Here is a 23,451-nt window from a genome sequence, read left to right on the forward strand (position 1 = left end):
TCGTTTTGGGGGTGCGGGTGAGCCAAAGGGTGTTGATAAACTATGTCCTAGAGTATAGTCTCTGTTTTGATTTGTTCCTTTCTGTTCTGATAGAATGGTAGCACTCTTGTACAAACGAAAAGCCGATTCTTTGGAATCGGAGCGTGGCAGGATCACTCGCATACGAGTCGGGGCTCATGTAGCGAGAACGCGTGTCCTTTCCTCGCTCGTTTACGACAAACTCTTCGACGCGGACTCTATTCGTGCGGTGGACGCCAATTGGCGTCTAGCGTGTATCGCATCATTAAAAAAAGTATATATATGGTAAATATATATATATATATATATACGTGACCTCGAGACATCTGCACGAGAATATGTGCTAATAAATATGTGAATGCGTTCGATTTGAGTCACGACTCCATAGTACATGCATGACAGTATTTTACATTTATAATAGAAAGAAAAAGAGCTAACACTTAACAAGAAAACACGCGTGTATATATATATTTATAATATATGATATATTATACATATATTATACATATATTATAATATACATACACTACGGTATATTAACCTACGCAAGTTGATATATCAGTATATACACAGCCATCCATACATACATGTACACGTACAGACACACACACACACCATATAAATATACAAATATATTATTGTAATTAAGCAGAATCGAACGAAACCTGTGCTGAAAAATACAGTCCGAATGTTCGATGTTTATACGTAGGATGACGTAATAAAAGTAATGTCGTAGCTGCTTTTCGTAAATCCCGTCGCAGTTGCTTTTAGCCGAATCTCGCTTTATCTACACCCCCCTCTCACCTCCACCCGCCCCCACGAGACAAAATAATGAGATAAGTGGAGAGTATTAATAAAGTGTTGTCACCGTTTGTGATAAATACGCATACATCGACAAGCTTTCATTGAAATCCTTGCGCGATAGGCCACTTAACTGGCGAGCGTAGTTAGTCGTTTTATCTTTTTCGTGTGCTAATTCGTGTCGTTATTTTTTTTATAAATAGATCTTGCGCCTATTTGTAGTTCTCTAGTTCTTAATTTATCTTGTTATTCGTTGGAGAACGATTTCTTTGGTTTTATACGGAATACAGATTATCCGGCGAACTGTGTCTGTACCGAAGATTTATGTAAGTATATTTTATACCTTTTTAAAAAGATATCTTATCTTGTTTCGACTCACGGAAGATTCTCTGGAGTGGTGCATTTTGTAGGATTCATTCGAGCATCAAGATTATATCTTTGCGGCTGAGATTGACACGTGATTTGATTTTTGTTGCTTTTAGCTGTAAGATACATTTCAAATATTGAATAGAGTTGTTCCGTTGGGTTTAAATTTTTGATGCCCACCCTAAATGGTGAAGACATCCATAGACTAGGAATGGAAGCGGAAGCAGTGGTTTTCTTGCGCCCTCTACCATAATTGGAACAGCGAACTATTGAGCCGAAGGATATGGGGGATCTAAGGAAGGGAAGGCCTGAAGGGGAGAAGAGAAGGTGATCTAAGCAAAGGAGAAGGAGATCTAGGGAAAGGAGAAATAAATCTAGCGACAGGAGCTATGGAAGGGGTGGTTGGGTCTAGGGGATGAATCTAGGAAATGGAATGGAGTAGAGGATCTAGGGAAGGGAAGAGGAGAGGGAGCAATTTAGGAATGGGAAGAGGGCAAGGGAATCCAGGTAAGTGTGGCTCGGAATCTAAGGGTGGAAAGAAGAGCGGATGATCTAGAGAAGAGAGAAGGTTTAGGGGAAGAAAGGTAGGATGTGATCTAGGGGAAGAAAGGTAGGTGAGGATCTAGGGGCAGAAAGAAAGGTAGGTGAGGATCTAAGGAAGGGAGGGGAGATGAGTGGAGAATCTAGGGGACAGAAGAGGAGGGGAGGAGTCTAAGGAAGTGACAATGAGTATGAAGGGTAATGTGAAGGAAATGATGAAGAGTAAAGTGAGGGAAATGATGAAAGGAAAAGATTGAGAGTAAGGATGAAGGAGAGAGAAGTGAGGAAGAGGAATAGGAACATGGAGGAGCGAAAGGAAAGGTAGTCTACCCGGGTCCATCATGGTCTACCAACGACCTACATAGGTCCTCCCGATGATCCAGGAGGAGGTCCGTCGTCCTCGGCAGCTCGCGAGGGACTGACAATTTCTGGCAACGCACCTCGATAGCCGTCGATCGATAGCGCTGCGCTCTCGACGATCAATAAATCACATCGGTGCCCGGAAAAATATCTTTTGACAATCTAACAATAAGTGACATACCGGAAGCTAGTGTTGGCCTCTCACGGTAGAACACTGAAATCTTTATCAACAAATTAGTATTTCGAGTCGTTATTAGAGGGCGCAATCAGTCAATGACCAGGCTTCCCGGCGCTTAATTTGAATTGTTAGCGAGATCACAATGCAGATCTGCCTTAGGCACTGTGTTATTGATATTTATCAATTTTCCTATATACATACAATAATCGTTGCCATATCGAATACTTAAGAGAAATTGTGATTTGATTTTTTTCCCGTTGAGAAATCCGACAACTTCAAAATATTAATTTGCGTGCCCAGCTGCTGATTACATTTTGGGTCTCTAAAGCAACAACTTTACCTTGTATTGTAAAATGGAATAGAAGATTAAAGTCGCTAGAAGTCATGAGAAACTCTAATGTAATTCGATCTACACCCTCGGTCGGTCTAATATCCTACAGCTTCCTTAATAAATCAGCAAAAAATGCGGCTGAATTTAAAGGTAATCCCGGAAGCCACAATTTCAGCCACGATAGAATTTAAAGGGTCGCATTACCTCAGATACGGCCAATAATACTCTGCTTCCTTTTACCGCTAACTTCTGCCGTGAGCGCGGTGGCTCGCTGCTTTTATTGCCTCCTCTTTATTTCGTATCTTCTAAAGTTGTTTCCGATTTGATCGCATCCGCCTTTCACCCCCTCCCCCCCCCCACCTTTTACGTTACCCACTACCTTTTCCCCCCTTTCTTCCGGTGAAATTCTGCTACTCGTTCGACTCGTTTCCGCCCGATACCACCCTAATAAAGCGTACGATTTTCCTTTATTACCGGCTCGTCTAACCGGGTTTTCGTTTTATGCCGTATAATCGAACGCCAAGGGGGAAGGAAATGGCGGATCAAATTTTCGAATTTTAAGCTGAGTAAGAGTCCCGGTCGGACCTGCGACTCTCTGTATCGCGTATCACAGCAAATATACTCGGACCATTCTCATCTATCGACGATCCCAAAAAGATCGGTCGAATTGCAAATAAGTAGAGTTAACGGGTTTGTTTCTTTATGGAGCTTTATAAATTTAACAGGGCGCTTCCTCGCGACCATAAAATTGATCTACAGCGTCCTAAGCACTACGTTATCTCGGCTTTATTGTCGAAAAATGGTCACAAATACCGAGAAATGGCCATCGGTAGATCGTAGCCGACGTATTATTACTGCTGTCATTAAAGTAACATCATTCGAACGCTCTCATACACTTAGGTAGATCAATAGACATGTACATACTTTATTAATGTCGTAGAAAATGGTTATTTTATCGGAAATATGCTGTGGTTCTTTCGCTATTAATTGAATATACCTAAGAATTTTATGCACTTTTAGAATTAGAGACGAATTTTTTAAATGTATTCCAAAGATCCACAACTTTTAATTCGCACAAAAACATTGTTCTTCATATAGGAACTACCGGTGTGCGGAGGCAAGTACAAAAGATTTTCCATTTTTATACTGACGATCGAAATGATGGATCTTCCGGTTGCATAACCGTCACGTGTTCGTTCCGATCGGCTGATCCCATGGAAATCGGAAAAGATCGACGGCGGAATAGTTGCGGCCGGTATAATTAAAGTGATACGGCGATAAAACCGTTGCACAGGCGCAGGGCAAGGGGGATTTGCCTTCACGAATTTACGATATCCGCTTACGCCACGACACCCAGCCTGATAAAAGTAGGGGCACGCGAATTATCGTTGCCGAATTTATCGGCGAACCCGTTATCTCGATCGGCATATCGACGGTGCGTATATCACGGCCCCCTCTCGACGTCGATCGTCGGTTGTAACGTGTGCTATGGCTTCTTTAACGACATTTATTCGGCACCGGCGCCATTAGTTTCCATTATTTCCACCGGGACTTTGTCCTGATCTCCTTTTAATCCTTCCACGACAATGCTTTACATTATTACTACACTTTTATTCCCAAACTGCTATTTCAATTGTTTTAACGGCACTACCCTCGATAAAACGCACGCGAGCAAACAGATGAAACAGCAAACAACACATAGATTTATTTCTTCACAGAACATGCAATAAGAAAGCTGAATCGACGAGTATTTATTGGTTAGAGAATCAGAAAGGTTTTAATAATTTGTGTAGTTTGCGAGATAAGTTATACGAGCCTTTGCTCTTTGAATCGTTTAATAATACTTTTTATTTTAAATCTGTTAGATTATGTTACCGGGACTGCCTGGTTGAAAAATTAAAGAAGAATATAAAAAAATATTCGAGAAACTTTATTCTTTTAGGTGCACAACGAAAAATGTTCTACAATTTTTACTACGTTAAGGAGCAAGTTGTAGAAGCTTTGATGGGCATCACATTGTTCCGTAGAAAGGCAGACATCTTGCGGAGAGTGATTTATTGTTATTTAACGGGCGAAAAATAGCGGAATCGCGAGCAATTTCGTGAGAACGATTACCGTGGGCCAGCGATGCTCTATTTACTAAGTTATTCGAGCTATATAAAGCCTTTAGGAAGCTCAATAATCCTTGCTTTGATCCCATAAGCCGTCGCTGCTTCCTTGTCTTCCTGGCAATGCTTCTCCTCTCTCTTTCTCTCCGTACTATATTGTTCCGAATCTGTTCGCTATGCTTGCATTTATTACAAAGATGTGTACCTATTGTCGGCAAACAGGAATAACCGCATTCCTCGAATGTATATGAATGCTATAAATATTAATACGGCTTCCGAGGCAAGCGCACCGATTGCTATTCTGAATTTTTAATGACCTTCTGACGGATTGCAGTCGAGCTTCGCGCGCGAAAAGCCCCTCTTCGGGGGTCAGTAGCCAATAATCTATGACAGTGTTAAACTTTTATTAATACCAACCGCTTTAGGATGATCCTTTTGCTAAACCTCGTCTTCCACGCTTTCCTTGATTCGTTTTGTTCGTTTCTCGCATACGAGAATCATTTTTAAGCCATTGAATTTATCGCATTACTGTTTCTCTAAAAGAACGGACAAATAACCAAATTTTGTTAATGTCTTTGCTCATATTGTGCATAAGAACGATTTTTAAAGCGATTGGAGTGATTCATCTGTGTGATCTGCTATTTTGTAGCTATTGAAGGGCTGTTGAAAATCGTGCATTAATTTCAACCGATTAGGCGTGTTCTAGTGTTACTATTCATCCGGAACAAATCATACAGGAAAATTGGATAGTCATTACTGAAAACGGTAGTTCAAAGCAAGAATTAGGAAGGTTTATGAAGTTGAAGAGGAAGACGTCATGAAAGTACGCAAACTTTTCACGACTTTTTCTAAACAAGCAACAAGAGTAGTGCGTAATTAATCGTAGCACAGTGAATACTCGATATATGTCAGCAACCCGGTCTTGTCAGCGTCGTGTATCGTCGAGGGGACGTACGGAGTATACTCCGCTGTAGTGGGGATAATTCCGCGACATCTATCATCCAGCTCTTGGCGACATATATAGAGAAATCACAGTAGCTATGAATACAAAGTAGCCAAAATGAATGTACAGCATCAGAGAACGCTTTAACATCCACAAGATGCGGTGTAATTCCGATGAATGCAGTAGCTTTAACCACTTTGCGGATTAGTAAAAATGCACCGGATGTAGCGTCGCGCGGATTGGTGATTGCATCTTAATAATGGACACCTGGACCACCTGACATCTGGCTATTAGGCATTTCTGTCAATCGGTGTCCGCGAAACGGATGTTCGACGGGAACCGCTATGCATCAACGCGTCCATGTCATTACCTATCGAACGTCAATCGGATATATCGTCGGCCGTTGGTCATCGTGCGACGATCAATAAATAAACGAAAACAATCCGTTCAGAGAATCGAAGTAGATCAACGTCGGCCGTAATAAGATCCATTATTCATCTAACGACGCCGCGGTAAAGTAATTCGTTTCCCGCGTATACGTATGTCGTATTAATGTTGCAAACATGGGGGGAGGGGGGAGGCTAGCCTGCTCGTGCGTGCATATTTAAGTGTCAAATCCGACGCTTCGTCATCCGTCGAAATGGACGAATGATTAATGCGCCGGGATATTTTGACGTGATGACGAAATACCGGCAAAACCTAGACCAGACGGTGAATCATGACGCCGTGCGCGGCTCGATAAATCATGGCTTTGCTCGCAGTATAATCCGCGATTTTTCACCCGTTTCAACAGCTTCTTCATGCATCAGGAAACGCAAAGAAGCGTCGCGTCTCCCCTTCAACGGGATTCAATAAATCACGATCCTTATCGCATTCCGATTCCGTCGGGCTCCCGGAAAAATCATCGACTTCATCAAATTGCCCGGAATTAATCGCGCGGACCTCAAATTTCACCATCGGAGTCGCCTGACGCTTCATTCTCGACCGTTCCAAAGACCCGAAGGGTGCAGACTAGAAATTTCGTCAATCTTCATACTTCCTGCATAAAATGCAAGGAACAGGGGGCGGATAAAAATATCTTTCTTCCTGAAATAATTTTAATACATAGAGAATATTCCGATTTTCTTTTAACCCCCACAAATATTTCTGTCGATTTAAATTGCTCCTCCTCAATTTTATTACAAATGTATAAAATGAGAATTTCCATTCCAGTCTTGTAGTCTGTATTAGCTCAATTGATGATGGATTTAATAATTCAACTTTTACGCTTTAAACTAAAAATATACAACAAATCTGACTATCTCAGCTGATTCATTTAAATCATCTACACACGAATTAAATAAACGTGCACTTACCTTTATCTGAGGATGGAGGATAGAGGTATAAATCATTGAGAAATGGATGACGGGATGTTGGAGATTCGCAGCAATGATAATTCACCGGGAACACGAACTCAGAATATATTTAAACGCCTGAGTATGTGTGTATATAGATATATATGTATATATGTATATATTTATAATCGCGTCCATCATAAAAGTACAATAATAGCTTTATATCAAATCACGAGGAGAAATTCAATATTCACACGGTAGGCGCGGACAGTAGCTGTTCAAAGTTACCGATTTACCGAGGACTGCTTTCGTGTGTTCATCGCGTTAGAATTCATTTCATTTTCCACTGTAAACTTCTCTCTCTCTCTCTCTCTCTCTCTCTCTCTCTCTTTCTCTCTCTCTCTCTCTCTCTCTCTCTCTCTCTCTCTCTCTCTCTCTCTCCCTCGCAATCCCTCTAACTCTCGTGCGATACGAACATGGTTTGTTTTTTCTCGTTTTCTAAACTCTATTATAGATTCATGTTTTTATTTTTAATTCTCCGTCCCTCACTCTCTCTCTCTCTCGCTCTCTTTCTCTCTTTCTCTAAACAAACGAATACGAATGAAGCGGGAGCAACGCGAAAAACACGTAGTTCACTAAATAAAACAAAATGCATAGACAATGCAGCAATAACAACAACACAGTTAAAAAAATGCACATTCACTGTCAACTGGCTGAAAATAACGGAATGACTGGATACACGGCGTATGTCGCATCATCGACAAATCAATTCTCTCTCTCTTTCTCTCTCTCTCTCTCTCTCTCTGGTTCTCTTTCATACATTCGCTCTTGCTTACTCTTCTTCGAGGGTTGTCGAGTTGGTTCGTTGCGCGAGAACGAAGCTGTACAAACATTTCTCTCTCTCTCTCTCTCTCTCTCTCTCTCTCTCTCTCTCTCTTTCCGTCTTCGCTGCTTCAAGTGCGAGAAAAATGTTCCCAGGTTAGCCCCGTTACATTGTCCCATTCGTCTTAAGCTTCCGGTTCAGCTACTTCCGCCTTCCTATTTCCGTCCCCCCCTATCAGTGCAACTTTTCAATCGCCGCTTTGTCGCATTCGCTAATGATTACGTTAACCTAATTATACTGGTCCATGAATCTGATCGACGATCGAAGACGGGCCCAAAATGCCCCTCTTTTCACGTTTAACCCTTTATAGGCTGGTGGTAGCCTCTGACCACCAACGCGAATTTTATATTCAATATAATAGCTTATTATATTTTAAACTGTGGTCTTTAGAACACCACCTTCTACAAGGTATACAAATTTTTTCTTTTTGTTATTAACCTTGCCACCGACATTTTCACACAGTTAACGTTATCCTTTACTAGCCAGGTCTCCATTTTGTTAACCCTTTAAAACACAATCTTGTTATAAGTCTGAATGAACTGTGTATAACGTGAAAAGGATTCAAACAGGAATTGAAAAGAACCCCAAAATTAAAACAAAGGATTTCTTTGAATAGAAAGGGGAACAATAAGATGTGGCGTGAAAGTCTATCAATCACGCAAAACAATTCTTGAAACATGCAAATATAACAACAAATGCGCAACCTCAAAATTACATTGCATTATAGCAGATTGAAGGTGGCTTTACATTTTCGGACAACGTAAGAAAATAATTACGAATGTACCAATTTCCCGAAGAATATTTCCAATGTTGAACCAAGTACCATCGCAACAACGTTACTGTCTGCAACAAATCATCCTAACATTTCTTTCTAAACTAGCAGTGCCCTATAAAGGGTTAAATCGAAATTTATTGCTGGATTTGAAGTACGTTCTAACAATGTATCATGGACTACATCCATTTGCTACCGTTTTAGAGGATTGATAGATACCAGGAACGAACAACGAGCACGGTGCAGCTACTAGACATAGCAAAGATGAATCTAAAATTGATTTTCTCGTAGTGAATGTGTCGGGCTGTGATTTAGGCGAGGCGATCACGATAGAAGGCACCAAAAATGGGCAGACGGAAGCGCGCGGCCGTGAGGGCGTTGTAAATCAGGCACTTTATAATGTCCGTTACCCTTCTCGCTCGTAACTCGTACACGTTCGCATAGTTATTCGGCGGTAATACACACAGTTCGTACAATAATATCTATGCGCACTCGAAAGAATCAACGACGCGCCTGACCGTTTTAAAAAAATCTTGTACCTAGATATTTCTCTCACTCTCTTTCGTTCAATTGCCTCATTCACGCACGAACGCGCGCGCACGCATTAAACCCCGCACTGTCAATATGGAGTGAAACAACAGTCACACTATACTCGCCCAAGAAAACTGCCTTTACTATCACGTTTCGAATGAATTTCATCTTGTGTGTGTGTGTATGTGTGTGTGTGTCTCCCTTTGTCCCTCATTCTCACCTTCTTTGTTCTACTTCTTTTTCTTCTTCTTTTTCACCACTTTCATTCGTCGCGGACAAAAATTCCTCCTCTTCTCTCTTCGAAAATTCTGTATATTTTGTTCTGTGTGTGTGTGTGTGTTTTTTTTTTCATTTTTTGGGTTTTTGTTCTTCGGACCACTTCGGATCGGAAGCGCGACCGATTCTTTGTTCGTCTGTTTTTCTTCGTTCTTCTTCAGTGAGACTTTTCTTCGGTGAACGCCACGCCACGGTTTCCTAATGCCACACGCAAACAACACATCGCATCGATCGGGACCCGGTGATCGAGGACTGGTCGACCTTCATCAAACTCTTCGACGAGAGGTCCTGTCATTGGCTGGCTTGATTAATGGGTCTAGGTCATCAGCTCCGTCGTGTCGTCCGCGTCAACGTCGTCCGGAGGCTCCACCCTCATCGCCAGCTGCGTGTAACCCTTGTTCGCCTCTCTTCGGTTCGACGATGCCTGAGAACATCGCGGACAGGGATCAGTTCGATTGCCTCGACACGAGGGGAACGTTACTGTTTCAATTGATGACGATCCCGGATCGTCCGCGTTCAATCATTCCCGGAACGTTTCATAAACCCCCGTCCCAGCGTACCATTTCCTAAATCACTCTACTAACAAGAATACATTTATTCAGACTGTTCTAACACGTTCACTGCCTAGCACGCATCCCCCAAACGTATTCCACAAAATCAAAAACTAATTTTATCATTCTAATCCGAATTGCAGAGTTTATGTTTTTCTCCTTGAACCCTTTTAGATCGTACAACTCCCAATGATATTTCGTTCGAGCAACTGCAGTATGAACAACATTAATTTCTAAAGGTATGCAAATAATTGTGTCACCTATATATGACCGACATGGCAGTTCACAATAAATGTAAATTTAAAAATTATGTAACACGTCATTTTGACCCGTCAAAATGACGGATTCTAATATTTTTAAATTGCGAATATTCAGATTGTAAAAATGCATCCACGAGCATCCATATATTATTTAAAAAATGGCTACAAACTTTGATCGATACATTCATGTTATTTTTATAAAGTAATGTAGTAAGCACCGATAATCTATGACAATTTGCTTCTACACACCGACAAATATTCAACTAGAAAATTAATAATATAAGCTAATCTAAACTCGGGAATCTATTTTCGAACTGTTTTATAAAGTAATGTAAAATAGTCATTTTTAGTGCTCCGTAAACCTAGTGTTATTAAACGTGTAAGGGAAATTCAATAATTTTTTTTTATATATACAATTAGGGTTTTTTAAAAAAATCAACATATACATCTTATTCAATGACGTTTAAGTAGTATTTACTGAAGAATTGGGGCAAATGTCTTAAACTGGATGCACATGGCAGCCATTTCTGCCACCGTTTGTGGTAGCGTATCATCGCGGGGTTTTGTCGAAGCCGATTTTGGAAACTTCGATTTTTAAAAAAAGTTATGGTTATTCGAATTCTAAAACTGGGAACAATTCGTGGACAGGGTGAAAGAGTTAGTCGAAATCCGTGGAAAGAATTCAGACACGGGGCAATCGATACGAACCTGAAGAGCGATGAATATGGTCGCGAACAAAGCGACCGACAGCAGACAAACGGCCACGGCTATCGCAGTGATGGGCAGCGTCGTCGTATCGCTTTTGTTGTTGATAGACCCCTCGTAATTCGCGTACACCTCCGAAATTGACGTGTCGGCGGCTGCGAACTCCGTGCCGGGTACTCTCCTTTTGCCAGCCGGTGAGCTGTTCCTGCAGCCACCTGATCAATAAGCAGAAAAAAGGAAATGAAGAATACCTGTGTGATCACCTGGACTAACCCCTTACTTAACACTGGAACCTTACGATCATCCAAGTTAGAAAATTGAATTACTCAGGAAATTTATTTCTTTTGACATATAAGAAGAATCGCTAGAAATCTGTATAATATTTAACTTAGCACTTAATAAAATAATAATTTTTAGCGCTCCGTGGACCTAGCATTAAATTCCAATCTTCTCCAAAAGAAACGATGAGAAGCGACATTACCAGTCTCCGGATCACATAGACAGCACTCCTCAGCATCCGGTCCCTTCTCATTTCCGGTGCAGCAGGGTACGCACTGATTGTTCAGTTTATCCAGGTGCAATGGCGGCGAACAGGCCGCGCAGCTGAATTTCCCTGGTCCGGTGCACCTTCGACACTCCGTGTGGCAATTTTTGCACAGCTGTGTTAGAGGATCGTAGTACTGGGCTCCTAAACACTCCATGCACAGTCCACCTTCCAACATCGAGTGTGGCGGGCAGGAAGTGCATTCGAGAGGTCCTTCTCCTGTAAGATGTTCCATTTTGAGACAGTTGTTCCATGGCTAGTCTTGGATTATTTAATGTCAGGAGTATATTATTAGACCTTTGCAAGTACGGCAATAGTGGTGACACTTCTGACAGCCAAAGTTGGTCTTGAAGAATCCTTCGGGACATTCTGGGTGGCATTCTCCGGCTGCCAACTGCCAGCCACGAGGACATGTCACGCACTGGTCCCGCCTGGGCCCGGAACACGTGTTACAGGATAGATAACATTTGGCACATTGACCTCTATCGCTATAATACCTGCATGTACAAAGCAGTTTTGTTAGTCAGCGGGACCATTAGTACCTCCAGTTCGGTCAGGTGTATTCGGTTGTTGTAACAGCTATACCTCAGTTTTCAACTTCTTTCTAGTGGCAACTTTCGTAATTTTTTGGCGGACTAATTATTTCTGGTAACTTTAAACATTGTGAATAGGTTGGAAATTGTCACGGTGGGTTCTATGAGCGGTCAATCGAATCGACGGACTTCCCGCTTTAAAATGAGCCAAAGATCACGATCCTACGATCATTCTTTGCTGAGATATAAGAAGTCGAAGAAACAGTGACGTTTGTGCCATTTTTAAGGGGATTTTCAAGAGGACGTTCTGCATCGAAATATTTATCGAATCGAAAAAGTGACGACAGCAATTTCAAGAAAGAAGACTGATCTTTTACTTTTTAAATCAGTGTCCTACGACAATTTATGCCCAGATTTTGAGAAACGATTCAACTCAACAGGGCCATTTTCGCTTCAAGGTTGAATAACTCGGTGAAAGAAAATCGTACTACAACGAACCAACACTGCTTTTACACAGAAAGATACTCTCTTTCAGCCAGTATAAACACAGTTTATCCGTTAAAATTTTTTTACTCCATATTCCAAAGTCAAACAAAACTCTCTAAAAATTCCAATGACTTTTCATTCGGCCATAACTTTGCCGAAAAATGACATAATTGAAATCGCGAAAGTGCGTTCGAATTTTTTAAATTGTATTGCTGCGACCATTTTTCTCGGAGTTGAATCGAAGGTCCCTTTTTTTCTGGGATTCAGGGCGCGATTCAATTACGAGAACGCGATTTCGCAATCAAATGGAACAGAACCCCCGTCACATTAGTCGCGAATTTCCCATCGCTGTTCGGAGGTTTGGGGCGGTGACATTACGGTTACCAAAAACATGATTGCTCGGCGGGCTTACCCTTGAGCGCAGGACGACCTGCACTCGCCGCTCTGCAGCTGCAGCCCGTCCTGGCAGGCGGTGCAATTCAATCGGGACACGCAAGTCTTGCAGGTGTGTAAACACGGTACGCAAACCGGTCTCGAGGGCTGCACCATGGAATAATAACCGTCGTCGCACTGGTACACGCATCGCCTCCCCTGCAGCAGCAACGAGCCCTTTTGCCCGTTGCCCAGGCCCGGGCAGGAGATACAGTTGTCTTTGGTAGGGCCGGCGCAAGTCTTGCACGAGGTATGGCACGGTTTGCAGTGTCCATTGTCGTAGAACTCGGACGTGTTGCATCGATCACGGTGCTCCGGCGCGCAGAGACCCTCCTCGTTCAGGCTCCAGCCGTCGATGCAGCTCGTGCAGGATGCGGTTGCACAAACGGCGCATCCCGAGGGACAGGGCACGCACTCGCGACGCTTCTTGTCCGCGCCGAAACCTGCTGGACACGAGACTCGACAGGTTCCTGGAAATTAAATAAAATCTTATTCTTCGATACAGTGTTCAAAGACACTGGGGAATGCACTCCACAATTTTTTAAATATTCGCATAGCCAAGGTTGGCCTTGAGAACTACGCAAATTGTATACTTGAACGCTTTGGATAAACGATCCAATATCTTGCTGTCCCATTGTATGAAATCTGGGTGGTCCTACAAGGACACTTCGAACAATGTTTTCAGATAGCACATTTTTTAAAAAGTATTCCTGGCTGAACATTACAAATAATACGCGTTGTACGTTTCAATATTTATTAAAGTTTGTCGTTGTACGAATTATATTCGTACATTGTGGGTATTCAAGGACATTTAGAGCATCGGTATATTTTTTAGTGACTTGTCGATTTTTGGGAATATTTTTAAATACGGTGAATGGACATTTGGGGCTGCACATAGTATATCCTTGAATACAACCGCGTAACAATTAACCAGTTAGCTGTTGCGACCTCTTTGAAGAATGTACCTAAGTTGCGTCGTGAAAATTAACCACTGTTTGAATTATAGCTGTTTTGACGAGTATGCTCGTCATGACACAAAATATCGCCATTCCTTCATGACGAGTACACTCGTCAAACACAGTTAACTGGTTAAGTTGTTTCTGAACCTGTCATAGAAGCATTAAAAGTCGTACGATTGAAGGATGTGCTCAGGATTTATGATCGTCATGCAATCTGGTTATCGTTGATACAATGAAGACTTTCTTTTCGAGGAAGAATTAATTCGATTGTAGGATTCCTGTGCTCTATGTAATTTCGCGGGTCCCAAAAAATTAATCCGATGACAAAAATCATGTTACCTGCCGTCCGTTGAGCACAACGAAGAGACTTTTCAGTGGAAACAGATTACGGGAGGCTATCAGCGGCAAGAGCAGTGACACGGTCTATTCTTCTGAAGGATTACTGTCTGCAGGGGGGTACGTACCGTTCAGAGAAAACAATCCAGGTCGACAGGAGATGCATAGGTTCTCGGCGGTGCCGTTGCACGTTTCACACGACGAATGACAGGGCGCGCAGTTGTAATCCTGCGTCTCGTAGGTGTACAGGGGACACGCAGCGTAACACTTGTTTTCGTACATAACCAAGTGATGCTCGCAATTGGTGCACTTGTCGGGCCTGTCCTGGCAGCTCGCGCAGTTCGCCTCGCAGGGCACGCAGGTGTTGTTCTCCGAGTCTGAAAGTGTCAACGAACTTCGCTTAACAACTGCAGACTTCGATCATTCGATCGACAACACTTACGAACTTGTCCTGTCATCTTTAGTTTTTGAGATATTGCAATTTTGAGGGAAAGTTACAGATTCTGACAATTTTTCCTGCTAACACTGTAAGTGCCAGGTGAACATTTCTTACGGGAAACGATTCCTTAGAAATTCACGAATAGAATGATATATATTTTTGTTACTAATTATTAATGATACATATTGTGTTTGAAGTTTAAATAATCTTTAAAGTGAACCAGGCAGAGGTTCGAGGATTCAAACATCGAGGTAGCGACTGGTGCAACGAGCGATCATTTTGTTTGTTCAATGCCAAGTAAAATTAATATTGCCATTTTCCTAAATTGTTTCTTTGTCGGAAGGGTCTGTTCTATCGCATGGTATAATTAGATTTTTTCTAGGAAGACTGTCCCGATCGCTTCAAACATTATTCAGACGCGTTCCAGCATTGATAATCCTACAAAAATGTATGTCATTCTATTCGGAAGAGTCGAAAGAATTTTTTTGGTGTAGAAAGAACTGGTGCATCCTTCGCAGTCGCAGCGCAGAGAATGTTTCAACTTGAGGGTTTCCTCGGAGATAAATTTCGAAAATCGAGGCCGGCAAGGAGGAAGGAAACGCGAGGAATATACAAGGCCGTGTAAGAAGCTTCCATTATCCGAATCCCCATGGCTTACTCTCGTAATATCCTTCGGGACACTGTTGCAGACAAACGGCCAGGTCGGTGACACGTAGATGAGCAGGTGCGCAGGAGAGGCAAGAGTCCTGTCCAGCTCCAGCGCAGATCTCGCAGGACTCGTGGCACGGCCAGCAAACTCCGCCTTGGTTCGGGAAGCTCCTCGGCGGGCATCGGCTGACGCAGGTGCTGTAATCACGGTTCGTTCAAGCAAAACTTCCCGCCAAAAATCTCCCCGTACCCATCCGGCCATCTTCCGAATGAAAAAGTTCGCGACGAACACCATTCGTGCATTGTTGTTAGCCGGTTTAATTTTCTTGATCTCGCCGCGGGTTTTCTTCCCGCTGTTCCACTTGGGCTTTTTAATTAACACGGCGAATGTTAAAGGGCAATCAATTACGGAACAACCAATTCCCGGGCCGGCGAATGAGCGAAGATAGAAAGAATAGCTTCATTTTCTATTGCCGGGGCGAGCTCCATTTGCCGCGGGTACACAGCGGCTGCTGCAATTGCTTTAATCTTGCGGAATTAACAGTTCAGGTTTCTCATTCAGCGCGGCCGGGAAAAATATATCCGACACATTATTACGCGCGCGCGGAACAAGGCGCCGAACGGACGACGAATTAAACCGCGCGGTTTAATTAAACCGTTTCAATACACCCGAAAAGATGTTTCGATCCGCTGAATCGTTGCCCGCGATTCGTCACTGAAATGTCGCACGGTACGGCACTTATGGCACGTTGATTTGTAGCTCGGAACACCGCGAAAACGACACGTAAACGATACACTTCGTAAGAGAACAATCAAATCGACAGTGAACGCGGACGGGTTTGTGTGTTCGAATATAAACTGGGTTACAACGTAAAGAATGCTGTTTGTAATGATAGCGTGGGTGGTTCGAAAAATTTCAATTACGAATTTTTCAAGCGTGCTTGGTCGGGCTATTATTAATTTTGGACAACGCGAAATTTTATGGTAAAGAAGCGAATTCGGTTTGGAACGTATTTAAAATTTGTGGTTTTTGTGAATGTCAATTTTTGGAGAATTGCACTCGCTCAGAAGTTTTGTAGACGTTGCTGCAGCTCGGAAAAAGAATGATATGGTTGGTTATTAGGTCATTCTACGAGGAAATACTTTTTCGTGGCAGTTCGCGAAAAACCCCGTAAATCTCGACCGCGTCCTTCAAATCCAAAAATTCACCGTCGCGATTTTTACATAAAAAGTATCGCTCTAAATAACGGGCCGAACGTTCGCGATGGATGTGCAGATGGTGCAATGCGCCGTGAAATGCATCGGGGAGCGGAATAAATGGCAGCAGAAACGGATGGCGGGTTTTTCAAGGTTTTTCCGGTAATGTTTCTTCTCATCGAATTTCGAAAAAGCAGTGCCGCGAGAAATGAATCGCTGGGGAAATAGTCACGGTAAGGAAACAGCGGAAAGCTCCGACGCGTTTTGCGAGTCGAGTCGTGTTTAACAGAGGAACAGAACAAACACGGATAGTAGGGGCGTTTCGTTTTTGCATCGGTTTCACAGAGAAATATTCGGACGTTTTTGATGGCGAGATTGTGGTCGTGCGATGATCACCGGGCCCAGGTAGCTCCGGGTCTTTTACTATAATCGAAGAATCCAACGAACCAAATGCATAACATTTCAATCGGAAATTCGGTGTGCTTTCAGATAAATGTTACTGGTACGCGTGTATTGATCCGCGAGACCGAAACGCGCTGAAACGCTTGTAAAATATATCCGCCTGCACTTCCGGTTTGCTTAAATACCGTTCGCGAACGAATTTCTGTCCGATTTTATTACACGCTGCCAAACGTTCCGCTCATAAACACATTCAAATAAATACTCGGCCGGACAAACATTCTATTAACAAACAGTCGGGCGTGGCACGCTCGAAGATAACGAAAGGGAACGCGGACACTGTCAAATTTATACGCAAACAAACTGGTATTCGGTCGAACAATCACGCGGACAAGCAACAACTCAACAGGCACTTCAACAAATTCTGAGACAAATAAATAATCGAAGAAATGGATTCTAAGCCGAAGAAACACTCAAACGGATACAGGCTGAGGTAAGCAGACACTGAAATATATAAATTCTTACAAAAACAAGTACAGTGATTTCTCTATATATGTCGCCAGGGCCTGGATGATAAACGTCGCGGAATTATTCCCACTACCGCTCATACTTATCACTGTACTCGAATAAACAATCACACAGTAAGCAGATACTCGGACAAGTAAGCAATCACTCGGCAAAGAAATTCTTCAAATACTCAGTCAAACAAACAAACACTCGGATATGTAAACTCTAAGTCAAACACATAAACTTTCAGACAAGCAAACGCTCAGGCAAACAAATACTCAGTCAAACAAACAAATAATCAGATGAATAGCCTTGAGTCAAACAAACAAACACTCACTGAGACGAACAAACACCCAGTCAAACAAACGACCACTCAGCAAACAAACATTCAAGAAGTACTCAGTCAAACAAGCTCTAAGTCAAACACATAAACTTTCAGACAAGCAAACGCTCAAACAAACAAATATTCAGATGAATAGTTTTAGAGTCAAAGAAACAAACACTCACTGAGACGAACAAACACCCAGTCAAACAAACGACCACTCAGCAAACAAACATTCAAGAAGTACTCAGTCAAACAAGCTCTAAGTCAAACACATAAACTTTCAGACGAGCAAACGCCCAAACAAACAAATAATCAGATGAATAGCCTTGGAGTCAAACAAACAAACACTCACTGAGACGAACAAACACCCAGTCAAACAAACGACCACTCAGCAAACAAACATTCAAGAAGTACTCAGTCAAACAAGCTCTAAGTCAAACACAAACTTTCAGACAAGTCTTGGAGTCAAACAAACACTCACTGAGAAACACTCACTCAGTCAAACAAACGACCAATCTGCTAACATACATTCAAAAAGTCCTCAGCTCTCTAACCAACAGAAGGCTACTCAGACAAAGGGCTACCTGGTCAAACAAATCAAGGCACACTCAGCCAATCGCACAGACCCGTACAGATTGAAAGTCCGAGTTCCTGCTGAGAATGAAGATCGACTTACTTGTCAAGCCGATAGTTCTTGCAAGCGATGCACTGTGTCGGCCCTTTTCCATAGCATCCCTGGGGGTCGCACTGAGGGTCGCAGTCGTGCAAGACCTTCTTGGTAGCGTCGAACGAATCGTCGCCGACTTGCGAAGAGGACGATGGCGACTCGAATGCCGAGGACGTGTCCCCAGGAAGCCGATTGGTCAGGATTGGTGCCGAGGAGCCGTCCAAGGTCGCCACCGACGCCTGGACGCTGGAACCGGCGCCGACGTACGGGCCCTGGTAGCCCTGAAAGGTAGACGAAGGAAAGAAGTCGACGTCGCCGCGATGGCCCAGCGATAATGGAGCATCGGCTACTTGGAATGGATAATGCACGGAGGCGAACGAAGATTGTGCGTGTACCGGGTTAAACTGTCGTGTGCGGATCGGGTTCTTCGCAGTACCGTAGAAGATCAGCTGCCACTTCTTCAGGATCCCTGTAACAACACATCGCAGAAGACAATCAGAAATTAACTCTCGCGTTGTTCCTGCATTCTTTCTTATCTCGACGAATTTCTTTAGGTTTCACCGGGACTTTTGTAACACTTTGCCGACGCTGCCTATGTCGTGCAGTGATTTCTCTATATATGTCGCGAAGGTCTGGATGATAAACTCCTCGATAAAAAATCCTCGGACACCAAGGAGTGTAAACATAACACGGCTTAGGTGTGTCTCTTGGACGATACACGACGCTGACGAGACCCGTGTTGTTGACATATATCGAGAATTCACTGTACGCGTCACGAAAAGGTGGAAAGGAGCTATCAGCTCTTCGAAGATGCGCGATTTAGATTGTCTTTGTTCTTTATCTTTTTTACGAATTTCTTTAGTAGAAACGGATCAAGGTGGACTCGATGACGAAGAATTTAGAGTATCAGAATTGCTATGGAAATCATATAAATCGGTGCTACCAATGTTAACATTCCGATGCCACGTTTTGCAAAGAATTTACCACCTAGTACCTAGGTACCTTTAGTACCTAGTAGAAGAATTCAGAGCAGTACACGATGTACAAATCTGGAATAAATTGTGAACGTAGGATCGCGAAGTCCCGGTTGGCTGCACGTGGGAATGGGTTCATAAATATCCGCATCCCGGGTATAATGCGTAGCAGGAATGGGGATCGACGTCCCAATATTTACAAACACCCCCGCCACGGGACACTTGTTCTTCGACGTGTCACCGTCTGTTGACACTCGCTGTTCCCTCGCCGAAAACGGCACGGCAGCGAACGCGCGTTCGACCGATCCGACTTTGACCATTAAGTTAACCGTGCCTTCGGCAATCCTCCTTCTCCTAATTCATGTTATCTAAACATGGCTGCCTCGCGTTTCTGTTGCTCGCACAGTCTAGTGTGTATAAAGCCGTAGGTGACAACTTTCGAGTGTACGCAGGCGTAAAGACTAATATTGGGGGTGTACCGTCACATATCCCCTGTAACTTTCACCCTTTCTGACCATTCCACCCCCACCTCTTAAATCAAATTTTATAACGAACGGCCTCATCTCGGTCTAACGGTGAGATTATTAATTGCTATTAATAGCACCAGGGGGATCTTGAGTTCGGAACGACAGCATTGAACTATTTGATCGATCGTGCGGTTTGCCGGAGGTGCTGTGACATTTGATTGATGATTGTCACTCTAGCTATCTGATCCCTTTCGTGATTACCGCGTTGATTTCTGAATTGCGAGCCCAAATTATCCGGTGAAATCGTAACAATCTTGTTAGCGGAACTGATACGGGAAAATTAAAATTTGTCACTGGGATTCTACCCTTTGAACCCTCTGCATCTTAACAGCATATTGCATACGGCTGTTTCGAATCTGTTGTAATCACAGAATAGTGTCAACAAAACTGGAAAGTCCTAACTAACCGCAGAAAACTCAAATCAAATATGCAGCAAAAATTAATTTCTAAGCGTGATCAGAGGATAGTGTCAACGATCAATTATGGCTTCCTAGATATCAAAGATTGAAAATGCTGAATTATAGGCATCTGTAAAACATTCTACAAAAGTGACACTAATTTTTTTTCGAAGAATTTCGTTTTCAATAACTTCACAAACAGCAACGAAACACGTTAACGGCGTGACAACGAATAATTCAGGATTGAACATCATTCTAGCGAAGATTACGAGGAATCTGGCAAATATCCGACGACCCTAATCGAAGGAAGAACGTCTGCCAAGTATATCCCGAGACACAGTAGCAGGATCACGCGAATGTGCATTGCACCTGACTCCTGAAAAAATAAACATCGCATTAACAGAAGAACCGTGCGCGGTTTCCGAGCCCTCTACCTACGAACACGATCTTGTTAATCAGGTTTACTGGGATTGTTACAGCGACTTAGTGTGAATTATACTGGAATCCACCCTGCTGTGAGATTCTGCGAGCTTGGCGGGGTCGACAAGGTGTTACTTTCATTGTTAGAACGCACTGTGAGTCGCAGCATTATGGCTTTTAATAAGCGTGCCGTCAAACCTGCCGAGGCTTATAATCTGTTGCTTAGGCTCTGGTGTAAATTAGTCGACAATTAGTAACGACGTACACATTGCGTTAACGAGTACTGGTTGGCTGGCGAATTTATGGCGTTGTTATGGGGAGAACACTTATTGCCAGAAAATGTTTGATCACTGGATGTTTATGCGAAATAAAAAATGTTCGTCATCGATTGTGGGAATGACCGGTTTCCTATTTAACAATTATTGAAATTATAAAAACGTTTTCATGGGAAGTGACTAAATTCACTTGTTTATTTAAACACATATTATAATGAAAATCGTACAAAGTTTAAGTAAATTCAATCTTCAATGAGATGTTTCACTTTTATATGTTTTGAGCTTGGTAGGCTTAGTGTTAATAATTGTAGATTTTTCTAATCTTGCATAAAAATCCATAGTTTATTAATCACTGCGCCCGAATGAGATTTTCGGTTACTTCAGAATCACTGGATTTCGAATTGTGTGCACTTATGACGAAAAGTGAGCAAGTTAAATTTGGAACAGTATCTTGCAATTGATGCACACAATTTTTACTTTGCACGAAGACCTGCATCTGCATATGTTAATTAAATGTTCATTCTGCAGTTACACGCGATGGCTTCAACTAAATGAAATTTGAATTTTGAGTATTTTCCGGTACAAAATTCAGCATGATTTTGCACGAGGATGAGATCAGACATTTTCCGACGGGGATAGAATTTGTCAAGTTGTTAGTGATCTAATGAGATGACTTGCCTGGCGCGTTGACGTGTCGGTTTCCGGCGTTGATGATCTGCAAGGTCCACCTGCCATCCGCCTTCTCGCCCCAGAAGTGGACGCTGAGGAACGGCCAGTCGTCGAAGTTAGCACTGAGAACATCCCTTGGCCTCTCGAAGAGCAAGGTCGACGTGGTCCCCATCGGCGAGGTCAACAGCAACCTCAAATTCCCTCGCGGGAAGAATCTCAACGAAACCTGTTCCCGAAAAGAAATGTTTACTATTTTCCTTACAAACAATCGAAGAACAGCATCTATCATCCGACACCGTTACGAGCAGCGCCACTACCCTCTCTTCACCGACAATATTATTCCTTTTAAAGCTCACTCCCTCTATTAACCCTTTGCACTCGAGTGGTGACTCTGAAACACCACTAGAAATTCTTCTGGCATTATTTCAAAGAAATTGCAGAAAATATTACAAAATATTTGTTACATTACAATATTTGTATTTAATAGATTACTAAACATTTACATATTGTATGTAGAAATCGGATCAGTTTCGTATGAATAAAATGAAAATATTGTAAGACGGAAGAAAAATTTAGTTTCAGATTGAAAATAGCGTCGAGTGCAAAGGGTTAACGTTCTTTCCCCGGATCGATGACGCCCACGTTATTACAATAGCGTGATAATTACCCCGGTGAATGTATCGAACTCGTGGGACTGTCTTTTCTTCGTTATATTTTCTTTTTTTAAAGAATGAAAAATATAAAAAAATGAATGATATATATATATATATATATATATATATATATATATCCAGGGCAAGATTTATGTTCACTTTATGTAAAACGTATATTTTGCGCCGGCTTACGATTCATAAAACGGTTTTACGGGGAATTTACATTTTAACGATACCCTCGGTTTATTCTTCCTATAGCCGGAACTTGCAAATGTTTCTGCGTAATACGAGAATTTAAAAGGTCGGCCCGACAACTATGTATTATGCATCCCGTCGACCTATACTTCATAAATACGGGCTGAGGAGCAACCGGTAACCTTTGTCTTACTTCACCGTGACGGGGCGAAAAAGTTACCAACTCGGGGATGCTATAATTCATGTTTAGCGCCGGTCGCAATAACCGTTTGCTGTTAGAGCTATCACTGGTTAAAAATGACAAACAATTTTTCGAAGCTGGAAGTAACAAACAGCTCGCGAGTCTATTAATCTGAATATAGCGAAAAATTTTATGAGTACAGTGATTTATCTATACAGGGTGTTTCACCTAACTCGAGCATCTGTAATATCTCGCTTGTATTTTATGATAGAAAAAAATGTCAGAGGAAAACATTAGTTGGTTCAGAGGGGCAAATATTATGATAGGCAAAAAAATTTGTTCAAGGTTATATTTCTTGAGATTTCAAGGTGATCGAAGTATTTTATATTTTTATTATCTCTATATGATAGCCGAGGTCAAGACGAATCCAACGACCTGTAATATTGTGACCTTCACGAAATCTTTTCTTTTCGAGATTCTTGAAATCTCAAGAAATATAACCTTGAACAAACTCTTTTGCCTATCATAATATTTACCCCTCTGAACCAACTAATGTTTTCCTCTGAAATTTTCTTCTATCATAAAAAACAAGCGAGATATTTTAGATGCTCGAGTTAGGTGAAACACCCTGTATATGTCGCCAAGAAAGGCAATATCTCCTGGAGGATATAAGACACTGGCAAGACCCGTGTTGTTGACATATATCGAGAATTCACTGTTTCAATTCAAA

At 42.3% G+C, this 23,451-nt stretch overlaps 1 protein-coding gene across 2 annotated transcripts in view; it reads right to left on the minus strand.

The window, feature by feature from the left end:
• Positions 1 to 8,310: 8,310 nt before the first annotated feature.
• The window catches only part of Fur2 (furin-like protease 2), a 503,981-nt gene continuing 488,840 nt past the window's right edge, over positions 8,311 to 23,451 (minus strand). The window contains exons 8-17 of one of the 2 annotated variants that reach the window (XM_076789088.1): positions 21,702 to 21,918; positions 18,825 to 18,898; positions 18,439 to 18,710; positions 15,345 to 15,532; positions 14,376 to 14,624; positions 12,933 to 13,422; positions 11,799 to 11,998; positions 11,439 to 11,720; positions 10,961 to 11,172; positions 8,311 to 9,865 (exon numbers count right to left, since the gene is read on the minus strand). In XM_076789088.1, the coding sequence (XP_076645203.1) occupies positions 9,758 to 9,865; positions 10,961 to 11,172; positions 11,439 to 11,720; positions 11,799 to 11,998; positions 12,933 to 13,422; positions 14,376 to 14,624; positions 15,345 to 15,532; positions 18,439 to 18,710; positions 18,825 to 18,898; positions 21,702 to 21,918 (2,292 nt within the window). In that variant the 3' untranslated portion in view covers positions 8,311 to 9,757. Of the gene's footprint in view, positions 9,866 to 10,960; positions 11,173 to 11,438; positions 11,721 to 11,798; positions 11,999 to 12,932; positions 13,423 to 14,375; positions 14,625 to 15,344; positions 15,533 to 18,438; positions 18,899 to 21,701; positions 21,919 to 23,451 lie in introns of both variants that reach the window. The other variant, XM_076789087.1, reaches the window with a different exon arrangement.

Source organism: Halictus rubicundus, chromosome 6 (genome assembly GCF_050948215.1).
Source record: "Halictus rubicundus isolate RS-2024b chromosome 6, iyHalRubi1_principal, whole genome shotgun sequence".
Taxonomy (NCBI): Eukaryota; Metazoa; Arthropoda; class Insecta; order Hymenoptera; family Halictidae; genus Halictus; species Halictus rubicundus.